Genomic DNA, 20411 nt, shown 5'->3' with positions numbered 1-20411 from the left:
AATATAAGTATGGTTTTAGAGCGGTCTAGGGTAATTCCTGGGAGGCTACACCTGCGTTTTGTATTATACTAAATCCATTGGCATTTCATCCCTACACAAAAAAAAATCAAAATGCATATGATCGGTATTCTGTTCCATCATGAATGCATGAAAGGGGGGGGGGGGTCGTTTCTGATAAATTGATTGTCAATAACGGCATTCGTTAGTACAACAACATATGCTGATCATGGCGATGGCTATGAAAACAAGGCACAATCAAGCTGAAATGTATGTTAAATTGCTCTTACCTGTGGCCGGTGGGATTCCAAAAAGAATATAAAAGAATACTTACTCTGTTTACTCCTCTTCCTAGATGGATGATCTTGATAGATGGTTACCCGCAGAGAGGGTAAGAGGAAAACATGCATGTCAACTCCATATGTTGTGTAATTTAAATAGACTCTATAACTGTTTCGTCTTTGATGAATGTTATAACTCTAATGACTCACTGTGTTTGGTGTTTGATGAATGTTATAACTCTAATGACTCACTGTGTTTGGTGATGAATGTTATTATTATAACTAATGATTCACTGTGTTTGGACTTGCAGCAGGATCAGTCATCTGTCTCTGAGGGAGTGTCCAGTGAAGGTAGATAAGTCTTCTTCTGTCTACTGTGACTATTGCTGGTTCCCACGGTACCTGGAAAACATTGAAAACATGGGATTCATTTTTTCATTTTCCAGGTATGGAAAGGCATGGAAACTGATCAAACGTGACCAATTACATGGAAATAGAAACAGTTGTCCTGGAAAATTGTATTGGATGATGTGTAATAAAATTTAACTATTGAGCACAGAATTAACATGAGTTTATAAAAACCCTTTACATGTGAACAGCTTTTACTGTAGATAGAAATGGATGATCCCATGTCGTAGCGCATGATCTTGGCATCCTATATGGTATATTGGATGTTGGAATTTGATGCAGGCAACTTGGTGAGCCAAGGGAGCCTTGGCATCTACAGTGAAACTTGAGTGAAACTTCTTATGCAAGTTTATCCTCAAATGTAAGTAGCTGTGTTTTAACTGTGTGGTAAACCTGGGTTTATCAACGTTAGTTAGTAAGCAGTGCAATCTTGCTAACTAGCTAGCCAACGTTAGCTCTCATAACGAGCCAGTTAGCCAGTGCCAGGTACAGTAGCTAGCCAACATTAGCTCTCATAACGAGCCAGTTAGCCAGCGCCAGGTACAGTAGCTAGCCAACGTTAGCTCTCATAACGAGCCAGTTAGCCAGCGCCAGGTACAGTAGCTACCAACGTTAGCTCTCATAACGAGGCAGTTAGCCAGCGCCAGGTACAGTAGCTACCAACGTTAGCTCTCATAACGAGCCAGTTAGCCAGCGCCAGGTACAGTAGCTAGCCAACGTTAGCTCTCATAACGAGCCAGTTAGCCAGCGCCAGGTACAGTAGCTAGCCAACGTTAGCTCTCATAACGAGCCAGTTAGCCAGCGCGACGTACAGTAGCTAGCCAACGTTAGCTCTCATAACGATAGCCAGTTAGCCAGCGCCGGGTACAGTAGCTAGCCAACGTTAGCTGTTAACGAGCCAGTTAGCCAGGAAGAGAAGAGGCCGCGAAGATGGAAGAGGAGGATGACAGAGGAAAAGGGAGAACAGTGGAGAGGAGTTGAGAAGAGTAGGAAGAGAAGACGGGAGCGGACACGAGGGGAGGTGTGGAGAGAAGAGGACAGGATGAGATAGGAGAGGAGTGGAAGAGAGAACATATATCAATCCCAGTGCTCATGTGTTCCAGTTCAATAAATTGTTGTTCATCTACAGCTTGTTGCATTATTTCATGCATTGATATTATCAATAAGACATCATCTCTAAGCATTTACAATGTAGACTTGACTGGCACATCTTTTAAATCAAGTAAGTAGTCAGGTGTCCTAGGGCAGTGGTTCCCAAAGTCGGGGTCGCGACCCAAAGGTGGGCCGCGAGCAGCCACGGGTGGGCCGCGAGATGATTTAAAAAAAAAAAAAAAATTGTCAGGCCACTGAACTTAGAAGCAGGCCAGGACAGTGTTTCTAGTTGTATTCTAAAATTCTATTCTATTGTATTCTAAAATGTGACTATATGGTTTGACAAGTTTTGACAAGTTTCTTTATTAGTTGACATGCAAAGATACAATGCAAAGGTTTTATATTAACTTAATAAATAAACAAAAACGAAAAATCTTCTTATTTCAACGAACATTTCAAACTAAATAACAGATTATGCACATAAAACGCTGAAAACAACCGAAGCAACAATAGTATTTTAATGAGGCTATTATTATTATCATTATTATTTTGCAACAAGTTAGCCCTCTCATAAATAGCACATATAAATGAATAACTAACTTGAACTAACTTAATAGGATTGAAGTGACATTTGGCTTAAAAAATCGGTCACCTGGTAAAAAAAAAAAAAAAAAAAAAGCCTGACGATGTCCATTGGGCCGCGGCTCTCTGACGCCTTATTTTCTGGGCCCTGGCCTGAAAAGTTTGGGAACCCCTGTCCTAGGGGGTTGTGTGTGAGGGGAGGGGGGCGCAGATGGGGGTGGAAAACTTCAGGGGCCTATAGATCATCACTTAATATGGTACCTGGAAAATCAGGAGGTAGTATGGAAAAAAAATTCAAGGCAAGCGTGGGAACCCTAATGTTAGTGCAGGCTGCAAGTGATATTCAATTCAAGTCAATTCAAACCTTTATTTAAGCCTCAGAGAATCAGTTGAGGGTGACCCACATTTTCAAAGATGCAGAGCATACAAAGAAAACAAGCCAAATAAGAAATGTATATATATATGATATTGTGATGATGATTATGATTATTGTTATTATATTACATTATTATATACAGTATGATATGAATATAAACGTTAATCTTTCTCTCCATGTTTACACACTCACTCACTCATTCACTCACCTAACCACTCTTCTCATCCTCAGAGTTTGACAGGTTTCTGGAGGAGAGGGCGCAGGTGGTGGACCACAGCATTCCCCCATCCACATCCAGACCCCCGCCACAGTTCAACCGGCACAAAGATGACAAGTCACATGACCAGCTGTTTACACTCTGAGACTGGAGTCATGCAAGAGGAGTTGACTTACAGCTCAACATATGCTTGTCATAGATATCATAGGCCACAAGTGTCTTTTTCTCCCACGCTGTAGTTGGTGATCGGCCAATCAGCAATGCTGGATCCCATCATAGTTGTCACCTAAAAGGTTGTTCATAAACCTAAGCCTAACTTTAACCCTGCCCTGAGTAAAGACCCTAACCCTAACCCAAAACAGCAGTCAACGTGTATGTATATTTTCAGCACTACGTTTGTTTACCAATGATTTTAAGTGTTATTAGTGAAATATGAGTTTACAAAAATTCTGGCGCATTGTATCAGAAACCGGCGGCTATATACGCGAGGAAATGACGCAGTCATTTGTGTTTATAGTAAATGGTAAATGGCTGCTTTTTTATATAGCGCTTTTATCCAAAGCGCTTTACAATCTGTTACTCACATTTACCCATTCACTCACACATTCACTCACACATTCACACACCGACGGCGGAGGCAACCATGCAAGGTGCCAACCTGCTCATCGGGAGCAATTAGGGGTTAAGTGTCTTGCTCAAGGACACATCGACACGCTGCCCGGGAGGAGCGGGAATCGAACAGGGAACCTCCGGATTGCCAGACGACTGCTCTACCTCCCGAGCTACTGTCGCCCCACAATATATAGTCCTAAGAGAGAAGAGACCCATGGCTTTCGATGGGCTTTCGAATTTCATAAAACTACACTACCCAGCTCACGCCAGCCCCTGTCAAACTTGGAGCCGTCTGGCGTGAAATTGTTTTTGAACGTTATTTTTGTGATTATGTCTCATGGGTCGAACAAACCTGAACTTTATTGCCATAAAATAGAACAATCTGATGAAAAATGGCAGAGCTTTTTTTCATTACAAAAAAGTAACTGTACTTACAGTAAATTTCATTCACGGTCTTTGCTGCCTTGTTACGGGCGCCTGGTGGTACTAAATCCAGATTGAACTCTGCCATTGAAAAGAGGAGATTTGGCCTGATCCATAGATGTGTGACTTGGCCATAATAAGGTAATTTATAGGCCTGATTCTATATTCATATTTAAAATGGCATGTGTCCGCATGGTAAAATTCAGTACTGTATCTACAGAAACCCCTGTAAATCTGCCCTTTATTAATTTGCTTAGATTTTTTGTACACATGATCTCAAGAAGCTGCTGAATGAGCCCAGTGGCAATTCTTCACATCTGGCCAATGTTAGCATGGTGTTATTCACCGTCAAAGATGAAAAAAAAGATAATAATAATAATTGATATTCTCCTTTGGTTCATTACAATTTACACAAGCCTAGTAATAGACACAGTATTTCTGACACTGGGAATACATTCCCTGAGATTCATAGATGGCCTAGATAACAGGAACATGCAAATGCCTTGTAGAAGTGGAGCAATCTTCCATTTACTTGGGTATGTACTTTTAGGTGAATCTTCTGAAAATATGGCTAGGGCTTAAGAGGTTAAACTCAGTGGAGACCTCACACCCGACCCTAACCTAAAATAAAAAAAATTAATTCTTGTGATCATCGGAAGTTTTCCCCAACTAGGGCGTGGGGAGAAAATACACACACACACACTTGCTGTGCCAACATGTCAGGTTTTCCTAAAAGTAATATTTCCTTAATATGCATTTTACATTGTTATAATATTGAACTCTGACATGATTTCTCTGTCTCTGTCTCTGTCTCTGTCTCTGTCTCTCTCTCTCTCTCTCTCTCTCTCTCTCTCTGTCTCTCTCTCTCTTTCTCTCTCTCACACACACACACATAATACTACTTGCTGTATTTTATAAAATCTAAGACCAATCTTATTATTACAGACATGCAGTATTTTCCAGTTAATTCTGTGGTGTTGTAGTATGAACCACTGTATGTATTATGTATTTATGAAGCTTATTATGAAGATGATGCAAAGAAAATGATATTTGAACAGAAGTGTTTCTTTTGAAGTGTTTACAGAGAAGAGTGATGTTAAAAAATGTGCCACTGTGGAGCTTTTGACCAGGAAGGAGGTGATTTTACGTAGCCTTGAATAAATGGGAAATTGTCTTAACAAACATGTTTTGTCTGTTGTTGTTGTTGTTGTTGTGTTAAGTTATAAAAACTTTAAGGAATGTTAATTCTCATGATACTGGTAGGGACTAAATATCATTGCCATTTTCACCTTTATTTTGTAGCAGATTTTAAGATATAATCCATAATTATATTAAAGGGATAGTTTGGATTTTTGGACATGAAATACTTGCCATTAGTAGTGTAGTCGATGCAAAGCTATTCGCATACTTACCGAATCCCATGGTCAGAGTTCTGGCTGGGTTCTGAGCGAACCAAAAGCAAATGGGTCTTAAAACCAAAAGGTTTTAATCCACACCACAACATGCAGGCAAAAGTGTTACCTATTTCTAACACAAAATCATCGTCCTCCAGCACTTCCGATTCTGCAATGACTTTGCACTATGCATGGAGCAGTTTTATGCTGTTTCAAAGTGCTGGAGGATGATGATTTTGTTTTAGAAATAGGTAACATGGTTAGTCTATATTAATCAATATGCGAACAGTGATCTGCTTGTGTTTGGACATGTCATTACGCGTAAAATCTGCAGAATAATTTTACTGTTTGTGTTTGGACATATAGGCCCTCCGAGTAATGTGCGGTTAAGACCTGGAGTCCAGTTCATGTCCGAAAGGGGCTTAAACAAATCACACCAAAATGATCTTGATGGATAGATAGCACTCTGGGTAAGGGGGGAAATATTATGTTTTGTAGAATTGGGTGAACTGCCCCTTTAAGCATGATGTACTTTGGCAATACATTTCAATTCTGAAAGCATCAATGTTAACTATTGAATACCAGCATGGCTGATTGATTGATTTTTTTTACAGGGGCCAGTTTCGAATTGCAGCCTAAAGGCCCTCCCATAGTCGTAAGGGAGTAGGTGCTCTTTGAGAGCGGTTTTGAAAGAGGGTAGGGATTCACATTATTTTACGGCTGTGGGTAGGCCGTTCCACATTGTTGTGGCATAATTGCGAAACGTGTTTAGTCCCTTGTTTGAGCCGAATCTGGGTTGAACATGATTTGTGGAACTCCCTCTGGTGTTGTGGTCGTGGAATTCACTGACCTTTGGGAAGTATTTCGACATGTACATGGGTAGCTTAGTGGTGTAGTGTATCTTGTAGACCAGGCCCATTGCAAGTTGTTGTACTCTGTCGTCTACTCTAAGCCATCCTAGGTTGTCAAAATTGGCAGGGGTGAGGTGGGTTTTAGGAGTAAGGTCAAGCAGTCTGACCAGTTTTTTTTGTGATGTTTGTAGTCTTGTTTGTAGGGCCTTTGAGGTGCTTTGGTACCATGAGGTGCAAGCATAGTCGTATTATATCTGTATGTCTTGTATTTCATAAATGTCCTGATGAATTGAAAATGGGGAACCCCGATGTAAACAAGACAAAAGTATTTTTCTGGTCTGCATCCTCTTAGCAGTTGTTTTGTATTGAGCCGTACTGTATTGTACCCATTCTGCAATCTGTTAATAAAGTTTTCAATCAATCAAACCTATCCTTTCCAAATTCACCCCCCCCCCCCAATGTACAGTTTTGCTTGTTTGTACAGTGTTTCCCCCCAACCCCCTCCAATGTAAATTACCCAGTATGGTTGTCAATATCCCAATGTACAGTTTTGCTTGTACAGTCGTACAGTGTTCCCCCCCCCCAAACCCCTCCCTACCCAACCCCCCCCACCCAACCTCCTCCAATGTACAGTTTCTACGTCAAATGTATATACTCCCTTTTCTGGACTCTTTTTGTATCACAAACAGTACTGTATTTGCAAATCTGGTATGTCATAAATGTATAGATGTAGCAGTACTGTCTATCTGTATGTCATGTATGTCATATATGTCCTGATGAATTGAAAATGGGGGACCCTGATGTAAACTAGACGAAAGTCTTTCTCTGGTCTGCATCCCCTTAACAATTGTGTGTATTGAGCTGTACTGTATTGTACCCATTCTGCAATCTGTTAATAAAGTTTTCAATCAATCAATCAAGCAGCCAGGCCATCAGACGCTGTCCTAGGACAGGCGGCCGAAACAACGAACCGCGCGCTTGAGAGAGTGCTCCCCGAGACCATGGGATTAAGCATTTCGATCTAAATATAAGCTAATTTATTAAAAGCACAAGATTGTTGTGTCCTAATTGTGAATCCCTACCCACATTCAAAACCGCTCTTAAAGAGCACCTACGGGAGGCTGCAATTCGAAACTGGCCACCGTAAATGCCCAAACCCCCCACCACCTCCTAATAGACAGTCTCCTCCCCACCGCATGTATATATTCCCTCCCCGCCGTATGTATATTTCTCTCCCACCCACCCACCCCCTCCAAATGTACAGTCTCCACCCCACCATATGTATATTTCTCTCCCACCCACCCACCCCCTCCTAATGTACAGTCCCCTCCCCATCATATGTATATACTCTGTCAGGATCTAGGGGTAACAGTACTGTATATTTGAATACTGTTTATGTCACAAATGTATCAGTACTAAATACCTATATGTCCCTATGCCATAAATGTCATGTATGTTGTGTATGTCATAAATGTCTATATGAATTGAAAATGGGGGACCCTGATGTAAACAAGACAAACGTCTTTCTCTGGTCTGCATCCCCTTAACAATTGTGTGTATTGAGCCGTACTGTATTGTACCCATTATGCAATCTGTTAAATAAAGTTTTCATTCATTCATCTCATGAATTACCTACCAACCACTACAGGTCCTCGAGTCCCTACCGATTCAATAGCCTATGATTAAGATGTACTGTAGCCTACTCTGTGTGTCTGTGATCTCTCTTTATAATGTGATACTGAAGTGCATACAATGTCTACACTGGCCCCTTTGATTCTACATCCATCCAGAACACTACAAAGATCAGCATTTTTTCATTCAATGATAATCTGACATTGAACATTTTAAACATATGATTATTTATTTATAGACAATATCAGATTCCAGTGTGAACTGGTCACGTCCCTGAACTGACCGCATGCTCAAATGAACAATAACAAAGATGGACATAGACATGGAGGACACTGAAGTCCCAGTTTATGGTTTAATTTACAAATTGATGTGCAGTGGAGGTCAGCTAATTCTTGAGCAGATAGATAACTGCAGTGAGGAGGACGTGAAAGAGAGACATTTATTCTTTCAAACACAGACCGGTTATGATATGTCCCCTCAAGTATTTGCTCAAGTTTTTCTTGTACAGAAGAATCACCCTAATTACTTATAAGGTAAACACCTCACTGGCCCTCCACTAACCACCTCCATCACAGCTGTCTTCCATGTTTGTATTCACAGTGACTCCTGCCACAGAATTGTGGTGAATGTTGATCCAGAGTGACGTAAAAGTCACATTAATTCTGATATGACTGTTCAGGGGTTGCATTGCAAAAAATCTGACCTGTATCTGATTAGGACCACATATAAAATTGCCCCAAATCAGAATTGAAAAGATCAGATTCCATGAGAAAAAAACAGATCTGAGTGTGAACATAGCCTAAGTATGAGTGAATGACTGACTGACTGACTGAATGAGGGAGTTAGTGACATTGGTTGCTGATCATAGAGGATTTCAATCCACATTTTTTGACCATGCCTCTAATCTGAGCCGAGGAGTAGTTCATGGTTTTACTTATTTGACCAATTTACATTTGGCCTGATATTTTATTTTATTCTACTTTAATTTACAGTCATGGGGTCACCAAGATCAATAGGGTTCATCCTCTAGGTGGTCGGTCTGGGTAAATCCATAACCTGACACCCAAAATATCCCTGACACGGTCATTCAGGGATATATTGAAACCTCTATGACAGTCATTCTATATCTATGACAAGTGTAAATATTATTGACGGAAAAAAGGCAGAATATAACAAATTCACAATGGTCATTTGGATGAAGTGTAAGTTATTCCTCCTGCACCCACACCTTACCCTAAACCGGGTTTGTATCCTATTCCCTATCCCTACACCCCTTACCCTAAACCAGGTTTGTATCCTATTCCCTACCCCTACACCCCTTACCCTAAACCGGGTTTATATCCTATTCCCTACCCCTGCACCCCTTACCCTAAACCAGGTTTGTATCCTATTCCCTACCCCTACACCCCTTACCCTAAACCGGGTTTGTATCCTATTCCCTACCCCTGCACCCCTTACCCTAAACCAGGTTTGTATCCTATTCCCTACCCCTTACCCTAAACTGGGTCTGTATCCTATTCCCCACCCCTACACCCCTTACCCTAAACCGGGTTTGTATCCTATTCCCTACCCCTGCACCCCTTACCCTAAACTGGGTCTGTATCCTATTCCCCACCCCTACACCCCTTACCCTAAACCGGGTTTGTATCCTATTCCCTACCCCTACACCCCTTACCCTAAACAGGGTTTGTATCCTATTCCCTACCCCTACACCCCTTACCCTAAACGGGGTATGTATCCTATTCCCTACCCCTACACCCCTTACCCTAAACCGGGTTTGTATCCTATTCCCTATCCTAAACTGGGTTCACACACGCACACACACTCATAATATGACCTTTTTTATTTGACCACTATGAGTATCATACTGTAGATGTTTGGCAATGAGATTGGGTTTCTTCTTTGAGCGCTTATCCTTATCACTAGGGCACATGTATCTTGTGTTTTATTATAAATGCACTGCATTGTCCCATAGTCAAGCAGAGTATCAAAGTGCTGTGGTAGCATATGTTACAGTAATCCAAAAATCACTGGTGTTAATCAGAGTCCCCAGCTGCAATACAGGTCATGTCATTTGACCCCCAGGAACATGCTTATAAACTGAAACCATCAGTATTGTGTTTTCCAAAGAGGATCTTTTCCACATATCACATCCTTCAGCGATCATCAAAATTAGTGCAGACTGCAGTCATTTTCCTCTTTCTCTCCTCCAATTGGCTTCATCTGAAAGAGAGAGAGAGCAAAGTCAAATGGCATAGGCGACCATACGCATAAGAAATGCCCGATTGGTGTGTTCATTGGCTGTTTATTATTTATTAGCCAGATATTATTATTTATTAGCCAGATATTATTATTTATTGGCCAGATACTTGACTCACGCTGTTATCAGGGAAGACATAATCATGAATATCTTACTAGCATAGTCCTGCCTGGTCATGGGTTGAGAGATGACCCGTCTGAAGGCCTCCAGCCAATCCCTCTGGTCCTGTTCCTGCTCACACATAAACACAAACTGTCTGCCCGGCGTCTCCAGGGTGACGCCACAGCGCCAGCGGCTGCCCCGTGAGCCTTTAGGGGACCCCTCTGTCACAGAGTACTTGTGGCACTCCGAGCCAATGAAGACAGCACCCAGCTCTGTGGCGTCCTATAGGTAGATTGATTGATTGAGTGAAAATTGTATTAACAGATTGCAGAATGGGTACAATACAGTACAGCTCAATACACACAATTGTTAAGGGGAGGCAGACCAGAGAAAGACTTTCGTCTCGTTGTTTACATCAGGGTCCCCATTTTCTTTTTTTTTATCTACTTTTCCTCCTCCTTTTTCTGTGATTTTTCTCACATCCCAATTTACCTCTCGTGCCAATTCTCCCTCCCCTGTCCTGATCGTTGCTCGCATATGCCCCCCACTGGCCGGTCGTAGGGAGGATAGAAGCCCATCACATGTTAATATACATTTCTCTCTGATAAGGCAGGTTTCTCTTTCTTTCTTTTTTTTTTATCTCGAAGCGGCAGTTAAAATTGCTAGCCAAAACAAGCTTAGGATTGCAGATCAGGTCACCAGCGTCAGCAACATTCGGTAATTTAGTGTTAGTAATTTTGCTTTTAAAAAAACAAAACATAAAATCCTTTGGTGAAACACAACTTCCCCATTAACCCCATAGGTGAGAGAGAAAAAAGGAACCAGGGCTTGTCAAATTGACAAAAATGCCTGAGAAGTGGGGAGCCCCGGTGGCGCACACATACACTCAGCGTTCAAATCCGGTCCAGGACATGCTGCATGTCCTCCCCATCTCTCTCTCTCTCTCTCTCTCTCTCTCTCCCAATTTCCAAACGGTCCCATCCACAATAAAACAGAACATGCCATACAATATATTAAGAAATAACAAAAAATGCCTGAGAAGTCAATTGTTCATTGCCATTACCAGGGGAGTTTTGAAATAGAGAAGCTTTCTGTCGATTGCACTCAGTATGAACCACCTCTTCTTGAATGGCTCCCATTGCTAGAGAGAGAGAGAGAGAGAGAGAGAGAGAGAGAGAGAGAGAGAGAGAGAGAGAGAGAGAGAGAGGAGGAGAGAGAGAGAGAGAGAGAGAGAGAGAGAGAGAGAGAGAGAGAGAGAGAGAGAGAGAGAGAGAGAGAGAGAGAGAGAGAGAGAGAGAGAGAGAGAGAGAGAGAGAGAGAGAGAGAGAGAGAGAGAGAGAGAGAGAGAGAGAGAGAGAGAGGGGTCAGGTTGGCTAACACACTGCCTGGGTATTAATGTGTAAGACAATTAGCTCAATTAATGTGGTGCTTGACTGACCGTTGGTCCAGTCTTCTCCATAAAGCCCTCCTTTAGATTGATTCTGGTTATTTGAGGTATGAGCTGCAGAGTTATGGCAAGGGAAGAAGTTGAAAGGGTTGAACTTATTTAGAAATATCTGAAGTCCACATACTTGGTAGTTGTACTTGTATTTGTTTACTGTGTAAAATCAGCTGAAACTGTAGCTGCAATAACTTTAGTTGCTGCTGACTTATGTAGTTTGTTTATCTGTGTGTTTATTTGTTTGTTGTTGTATGTCTGTTTCATTCATTCATTCATCATTTATTTATTTTAGTGAATATTTTCATTGTAAATATGTTGTCTATTATGTTGTCTTTAATACTTTGCCTTTTGGAAAAATAATAAAAAGTTTTGAAAGACTGCAAAACGTCTTACATCACTGTCCGGAGCAGTTGGATTCCTCTTCTGGAGGTAGGCCAACCTGGTCGCCCGAATAGCGTTGAACCAGGATACAATTAACTAGTTGGAACATGTTGGAAACATGCAAGAGAGATGAACAAATTATTATACTACTCAGACTGTGTATATCTATCTATCTATCTATCTATCTATCTATCTATCTATCTATCTATCTATCTATCTATCTATCTATCTATCTATCTATCTATCTATCTATCTATCTATCTATCTATCTATCTATCTATCTATCTATCTATATATATATGCTTGTTTTATTAGGTCGACACAGGAGTGACAGAAGAAACAGGGGAGAAAGAGGGTATGATGATGGAAATAAAAAGGTTGTGAGGCAGATTCAACCCTATGACATGTTGAGAGTGTGATGTGCACCTGCTGAACAACCAGGATGCCCCCTGGTAAAGGGATAGTTCACAATTTTGGAACCCTAGCCTTTAGGGGTGTAACGGTACACAAAAACCACGGTACGGTACGTACCTCGGTTTTGAAGTCACGGTTCAGTATGGGTTTTCGGTACAGTGGGGGAAAGTTTGGCTTTCCATGTTCCACTCAGGGGTGATGTAGTGTGCAATAACTAATTGTACTTGTAGGGCTGTCAACGAATATTCTATATTGAAATTAATAATCGACTTGCAAAGAAAAAAAAATATTATAATAATTATATTAGATTGTGAAAAAAACAGCCCCCGGTGGGTGGTCGTTAGTGGTTAACGTTGTATTCGTTCGGTACACAGCCGTTCGGTATGGTAGGGTACACTGAAACGGTTCGGTATGGATATGTGTATCTTTACACCCCTACTAGCCTTATATATATCCTACTTGTCAATGCTGTTGGTTTCTCAGCACAATCCATGCTGTTCGTCATACTGGATACCCACAGCTCCGCTTAGTTAGCCGCAAAGTCAGTGGGGCCAAGCTTTTCTCTGTACCAGCTTGACTAAAACTAGTCCAAATGGACTTTGTGTGCACTGAGGAGTAGGGTTCAGTTAGTTCCAGTCAGCTTGTAAAGACAGGAGCTTGGCCTCATTGTTTTAGTTTGTGACGAGCCGAAGCTGCAGGTATCCAGCATGAGGAACAGGATGAATTGTGCTGAGAAAGGACTCTACTGATTGACAACATCATTGATAAGTAAGGAGATAGGTGTAGAATACCCAGTAAACCCCGGGCCAGTATGCAATATGCACCTCAGAATAGAATAGCTCAATCTGTAATTGTTTTGCCGGTATAAGATGTGAAGGGATATATGGAGAATGATATAATAGATTAACATTGACATGGATCTGTATAATAGAACTGTCTGGGACCTGGTCTGGGTGCTTTGTGAATACAAGCCTTGATGTTGACTATTTTTGGGACCTCACCCAGAGCACTTTATTAAGGGTTGTGAACCAATGAAGTCGTTAATTCAAAAATAGGTCTGTTGTCTTACCTGCCCACGTTCGTGGTAAACAAACAGATTCCTGGAGCATTCCTCTTGCAGATAGGAAATGTGGAGCCCATGCGCGTGGCCTATCTTCTCAGGCTGGAAAGCGGCATTCAGGTCCTTCATGGAGATGACTGCTCTGGGAGCCTTGGACTGTTAGAGTGGATGGACATACAGAATGTACTGTGCGATGTGGAGGATGATGGACTGATATTAATAAGAAATGTCACAAACAGACGGGAATCCATATCTGGGTGGATGTCTGGGGTTTGGAAGTGCCAGATATTGCAAATTCAAAAGAAATAATTCAAAAGCAATTCCAATTAATTAACTCAGTCGTATAATATCATATTAACAGATTTTAAGTGCAAAGTATGTTGTTCTAGATCTAGTCCATGAAGTCATAAAGCATTATTACAGAAGGTTGGCTTTTTGTACAGAAACTAACCCTATTTTCCTATGTTTAGCAGAAGGAGGGTCGTTGAAGCTATTTTTGTCTCTTTTGGATTATGGAGACATAGTTTATAGACATGCTGCTGCTTCCACTCTGTATATCATTTTGCCCTTAGATGTATCACTGGTGACAGTTATGGTACCGAATATCATTGTATCCTGTATGATAAGGTTGGGTGGTCCTCTCTGGTAGAGAGACATGACTTGCACCTGTTTCTGTATAAAGCCATTGTTGATGATCTCCCACCCCTACATCACTTCATTACTGGGCTGGAACTCTGGAACTTATCACACTCGCTCTGGTGATTGGCTTATACCTAAAGTCCCCAGAGTTTGCACTGAATTAGGAAAATCTGCTTTTAGCTTCTGTGCACAAGCACCTTAAACTGTCTGTAGTTGTTTTGATTTATTAAAAATTATCTATTGATTGACTTATCTGTTTTTATATTGTTTTTGTATTCTGTATTATTCCTCTTGACGTCATTGTAAATGAGAGCCTGCTCTAAATGATATTTCGAGATTAAATAAAGATTGAATGAATTATACAGCAAATAGGGACATATGGTGAAAGAGCTACCCACATCTGAAATGAAGTATCTGAGAGTAAAGTCTTCCTGGGACAGTAGGAAGGTCCGCTTCAGGAACTGCTTGCTGTCCTTGGCCTTTTTCCATAGATCAAGCCGATCTAGATGACATCAAATCAATAAAATATATTGATAAGACTAAATAAAATAAAGTTCTGAACTCAGACCCCATCCTCTGGGCCGTATAGAGATTTACCGCTTGGTATGCAGAATTATAAATGTTTAGCTGATCAAAAGAAATGTTTGTGTCAGAATATTGGTAGGCTAATTACCTGTGCTATAATCTTGCTGAAGGTAGTTCTTCTCTCCTGTGAATTCTCTTCTCTCATACTTAGAGCGGATCCACTGATCCTTAAGAACACTAGTAAAAAAGCAAAGCAAAACACTCATTGTTTATTTGTCATATCTTGTTATGGACAAGCCATAGGCACTGTACTAATGATAACAATAACTACAAGCCTTAATTAACAACTGTGAATGGATAGACTCATAGGTGAATAATAACTAAAACAGTTTTCTACCCTACAAGGTTTACCCAATCATGAAATCCAACCTTGTGGGTTTGTTCCTCTCCACTCTCAGACTATCAATAGCTTATTTGTTTCATCAGTTTCATCAGTTTTCACTTCCACTCAGCTGACATGATGAATGAAATGAGTTTATAAAGTGACACTCACACACAGTCCTTTTGTTGTGGCTGGTAGAAGAAGGCAGGTATACACTTTTCATAAATGGCTTTGACGGCAGAATTCCCCCTCTCCTTCATGAACTGCAAACCAAGAGATAATGCTGTGTATATTTGAATTTCACAACAACACTATACATACCACAGACTTACCTTTTTTGGGGGGGGGCTTTCTGTATTTTTCACCCATCCCAATTTAGTCGGCCTGGGGAGGGTGTAGAACTACCACATGCCTCCTCCGATACATGTGGAGTCGCCAGCCGCTTCTTCTTTTATTTCAGATCCCCTCCCTGCTGAACAGGCGCCCCGACCGACCAGTAGGAGTCACAGTTTACAACAACCAGGGCACATACAGTACCCCACCGTCTTCCCACCCGCTAACACTGCACCAATTGTGTTAGTAGGGACAACTGACCAAGCCGGAGGTACCGCTGACAGCTGGATTAGATCCCAGAGTCTCTCCGGTGGTAGGTAAGTGCTTAGTCCACTGCGCTACCCAGCCGCACCAAATTACCTCGTTTTAGACCAAATATTTTGGTCTAAATGTCATGTCTGGTCTTGGGGTATCGGGGACCTGGGCCACTTTAATAGGCTCAAAATCTCTGGCTACACCTCAACTTTGATCCCACAGCGTTCACACACCATGAATGACCGTGGATGGAGGCACTAGTGTTGGGGAAACAAATCTAAAACTGTATTTGACCAAACTACTAACTACTTCACAATGAAAAGTAGTTGACTAAATCTTAACTACTCTCAAAAAATGTAGGTTGTCAAACCAAAATTGCTTTGAATAAGTAGTTCAACTACATCCAAACTACATGGCGAAAGATTTTCACAATCTGAGTCTGAAATATTGTATAGTTAGTTATATGGAGCAACAACTGAACTAACACAATGTAGCCAATTACTTAAACACCTTCTTCACAAACATAGCCACAACACTGGTAAACAAACTACCCTCCCACTCAGGGCATTATGGGGTAGAACACATAGTAGCATACTACAAAAACCTAGGGGTCCGCAAAGACGACTTCAAACTAGAAATGGTAACAACCGATGAGGTACTCAAAAAATTGAGCGCCCTCCAACCTAACAAGGCCACTGGCCATGACAACATCCCCTCCAAATTCCTCAGAGACTCAGCAGCCGCCATCACCCCAGTCATCACACACATAATAAACCTCTCCATAAAACAGGGACACGTCCCCAAGGACTTCAAAATTGCGAGAGTGACCCCTCTGCACAAAAAGGGCAGCAAATTAGACCCAGGCAACTACCGCCCTGTTTCTATTCTTACCTCCATCTCGAAAGTCATGGAGAAAATAGTCTACGAACAGGTCGAAAAGTACCTGGCGGGAAAAAATCGAATCTACGAATTCCAATCTGGCTTCAGAACGTCCCACTCCACTGACACATGCCTTCTCTATTTGAACGACCACATCAAACAAGAGGTGGACGCGGGCAAATACTGCGGCATGGTCATGCTGGACCTACAAAAGGCCTTCGACACTGTCAATCACTCCATTCTGATTGACAAGCTAAAAGCAATTGGTTTTGATAGTCTATCAGTGAGCTGGATGCAATCCTACCTGGAGGGGAGAGAACAGATGGTGGAGGTAAACGGTACTCTACCCCCCCCCCCCCCCCTCACAGTGAGCTGTGGTGTTCCACAAGGAAGCATACTAGGACTGCTACTGTTCCTAATTTATGCAAATGACATGACATGACAACTTGTTCTTGTTTGCGGACGACTCAGCCCTGCTGGTCTCTGACAAGAACAAGTTGCAGGTTGAAAAAACCCTCAGCTCGGAACTAGGCAAAATCTGCATATGGCTCGCTGATAACAAACTATCATTACACATGGGCAAAACAGAGTCCATTCTCTTCGGTTCAAATAACAAACTCAGCAAGACCGACGGCTTCTCAGTTACAGTGGGTGACAATATTGTCACAAGGAAAGATGAAATTACCTATACCTAAAGGCAAATCTTTCCTGTGACAAAATGGCATCCAATGTAATAAAAAAAGTCAACCAACTAACTCGATTCTTGTACCGGATCTCCTCTCTGGTAAACAAGAATACCCTGAAGACTCTGGCAGGAGCACTCATTCAAGGGTACTACGACTATGCTTGCACCTCATGGTACCAAAGCACCTCAAAGGCGCTAAAAACAAGATTACAAACATCACAAAACAAACTGGTCAGACTACTACTTGACCTTACCCGTAGAACCCACCTCACCCCTGCCCACTTTGACAACCTAGGATGGCTTAGAGTAGACAACAGAGTACAGCAACTTGCAATGGGCCTGGTCTACAAGATACACTATACGACTAAGGTACCCATGTACATGTCAAAATACTTCCCAAAGGTCAGTGAATACCACGACCACAACACCAGAGGAAGCTCAACAAATCATGTTAAACCCAGATTTGGCTCAAACAAGGGACTAAACACGTTTCACAATTATGCCACATCAATGTGGAACGCCCTACCCAAAGCTGTAAAGGAATGTGAATCCCTACCCACATTCAAAACCGCTCTTAAAGAGCACCTACGGGAGGCTGCAATTCGAAACTGGCCACCGTAAATGCCCAAACCCCCCACCCCCTCCTAATAGACAGTCTCCTGCCCACCGCATGTATATATTCTCTCCCCGCCGTATGTATATTTCTCTCCCACCCACCCACCCCCTCCAAATGTACAGTCTCCTCCCCACCGTATGTATATTTCTCTCCCACCCACCCACCCCCTCCTAATGTACAGTCCCCTCCCCATCATATGTATATACTCTGTCAGGATCTATGGGTAACAGTACTGTATATTTGAATACCGTTTATGTCACAAATGTATAAGTACTAAATACCTGTATGTTGTGTATGTCATAAATGTCAATATGAATTGAAAATGGGGGACCCTGATGTAAACAAGACAAACGTCTTTCTCTGGTCTGCATCCCCTTAACAATTGTGTGTATTGAGCCGTACTGTATTGTACCCATTCTGCAATCTGTTAAATAAAGTTTTCATTCATTCATTCATTCATTCATTCATTCATTCATTCATTCATTCATTCATTCATTCACAGAGTAAAGTATGGGTGTGTTTGATTTAGTCAGGCAAAACCTCACTCAGACATACCCAGGGTGTGTTTTAAAGCAACACACCAACATTATGGTAAATTCACTTATCATCTTCTCCAGAGTCAGACAAGAAGATAGATACTAATTTCCTCTCTGTGCGTTCAGTAGAAAACTATATCCGGCTGCTACCACTAGCCTAGCTTAAAACTCAGAGAAAGGTGTTTTTGGCCAACAGCAAGGCTAGCTGATCCGTACCCACTTCCAATCATTTGTGCTAAGCTAGGCTAGCTTGCAGCCGGGTTGCTTTCTATCCCTGCTAGAAAAACAAGCCTTTTCTAGCAGGGTACTGAACACAGGAAATTGGTATCTATCTTCTCTGGAAAAGACGATAAGTGCATTTCCCCTAATATTGTCGTGTTCCTTACAGGGTTAAGGAGAGGACAGGGAGCAGTTGTCACAAAACCTTTAGGGAAATATGTAGTAGGTCTACCTAAACTATATGACCCAAAGTAGAAAAGAAAAAGCTACTGAGATTTTAAAGTTAAACCATCACCCAACAACTGAAAATTGTAGTTTTATTTTAAACTAGTAATTGAACTACAGTACATGTCAGAATCAGAATCAGAATCAGAAAGGTCTTTATTGCCAAGTATACTTTTCACATAGGCCTACAAGGAATTTGCTTTGCACTGATGCACTGAATACAACAGGATATGTATGGCCTACATAAACAAGGTGAATATACACTGTACCTCCACCAGTGAATCTTCCCAGTTGTCAAGACGTATGGACTTAACTCTGCTGACTGCTGGTAAATCGCGATGTGTCCCCGAACAGTGAAGGCAGACAAAGATACCAAGGGTGTATGAGGCCCAGTCAGGCTCTGTGAACAAAAGTCAGTCAAATATTTAATTTGTTATCAGACACTATTTATTTAGACACACAGGGCAGAAAATAAACAATTTTCCCAGCCAAATGTATATTCAGAATAGAAGATAGTCTTCAGATGACGGTTAGTTACAGTAGACAAACTTACCATCCACAGCCTAAATTGACCAATATTTAGTGGCTTGTGTGTTTTTTTTTTTTTTTACATTTCCTGTTATATTAGCCATATCTGACAGCAGAGACTAATTAAAAAGTGAATTTGTTTCTCTATCTGCACACAATACTGCAGAAAACCATTTTAGTTTCTGTTTGCAGTTTAGTTTTCAGTAAGGCTAACATAAATTGACCTATTGGACTTTGAGTGTCACAAACAATTTTCCACAGTGCTTGTCAAGTTGTCAGAGGTTCTGATAAATTATAGATGATTTACTGGAAAGGAGGAACATATACAGTACACTGAAGTCACTGACTGAATGAAATAGTATAACTTCCCCTCATGATATGTAGAAAACGTGACACAGGACACAGCTCTAAAGTATTGTTTTGGAAATAGTTCTAAACTCATATGCCCTGCTGGGCTCTTCTTAATTCAAATGTATATTAGAATATAAAGTTCACTTACACTACCCTGAGGTAACAGCATATGGGGGAAATGATTCCACCATTCAGAACCAACTTCACATTTCAAATCTCAAATGTTTAAAAATGAAATTACTAATTAGCCTTCAAACAATCTTTACATCAAAAGATTAATGTGATTTGATTATTTCACGCATTGACGATTCCTTGACAGCTATAGCCTACCCACCAGGAGCTCCACAATCAGCACACAAGTTGTTGCCTGGCTGTTTCGCCAAACCAAGCAGAATTTTCTTATTTCTCTCCAGAATTGCCATAAGTGAAGTTCGCCTGCCTCTGTCAAATAAAAGTCCCAACAAAACAGCTCAAAAGTATTAAATCCATGTTTATTCTGTAGTCTGCATCATGGAGGACATACGTGAAAAGCAGCATATTGTTCTGCTTAGCCAGAGGTGCGCAGTGCTAGTTTCCTCTTGGCTGCACGGCACTAAGAAGTTTATTGTTCTGTACACAATCACATAGGTCTAGAAATAACAGAGAAAGGAAGTGAAACAGGCGTCACCATTTCATACTTTATTAATAGGTTGATATACTCATGTTACAGAAAAAA

At 41.3% G+C, this 20411-nt stretch overlaps 2 protein-coding genes across 3 annotated transcripts in view; one reads left to right on the top strand and one right to left on the bottom strand.

The window, feature by feature from the left end:
• Positions 1–5112, top strand: part of LOC311232462 (target of Myb1 membrane trafficking protein) — a 75146-nt gene extending 70034 nt beyond the window's left edge. For both annotated transcript variants that reach the window (XM_084319272.1, XM_084319271.1), the window contains exons 13-15: positions 353–388; positions 590–629; positions 2968–5112. In XM_084319272.1, coding sequence (XP_084175398.1) covers positions 353–388; positions 590–629; positions 2968–3098 — 207 coding nt within the window. In that variant the 3' untranslated portion in view covers positions 3099–5112. The remainder of the gene's footprint in view (positions 1–352; positions 389–589; positions 630–2967) is intronic.
• Positions 5113–9742: 4630 nt separating this feature from the next.
• LOC311231976 (arf-GAP with dual PH domain-containing protein 2-like) lies at positions 9743–20226 on the bottom strand. The gene is made up of 11 exons (XM_084318621.1): positions 20031–20226; positions 19087–19217; positions 15241–15332; positions 14836–14924; positions 14561–14664; positions 13533–13679; positions 12062–12145; positions 11666–11728; positions 11291–11368; positions 10281–10509; positions 9743–10088 (listed from the first exon to the last, which is right to left on the bottom strand). Exons 1-11 carry the CDS (start codon positions 20116–20118, stop codon positions 10054–10056), a joined length of 1140 nt encoding a protein of 379 aa, XP_084174747.1. The 5' UTR covers positions 20119–20226; the 3' UTR covers positions 9743–10053.
• Between the last annotated feature and the right edge of the window lie 185 nt (positions 20227–20411).

Source organism: Notolepis coatsorum (assembly GCF_963971535.1).
Source record: "Notolepis coatsorum genome assembly, chromosome: 7".
In the NCBI taxonomy this organism is placed as follows: Eukaryota; Metazoa; Chordata; class Actinopteri; order Aulopiformes; family Paralepididae; genus Notolepis; species Notolepis coatsorum.
The sequence above is the reverse complement of the archived record's forward strand: the minus strand, read 5'-3'. Positions and strand labels throughout refer to the sequence as shown.

What these genes read in the sequence shown, in the direction of transcription:
- LOC311231976 (XM_084318621.1), bottom strand. Translation starts at nt 20,118, where the DNA reads ATGGCAATTCTGGAGAGAAATAAGAAAATTCTGCTTGGTTTGGCGAAA. An exon ending in TCAGATACTTCATTTCAGAT is followed by an intron (nt 13,680 to 14,560) that starts GTGGGTAGCTCT and finishes CCACTCTAACAG; the next exon opens with TCCAAGGCTCCCAGAGCAGT. An exon ending in CAACTGCTCCGGACAGTGAT is followed by an intron (nt 11,729 to 12,061) that starts GTAAGACGTTTT and finishes ATAACTCTGCAG; the next exon opens with CTCATACCTCAAATAACCAG.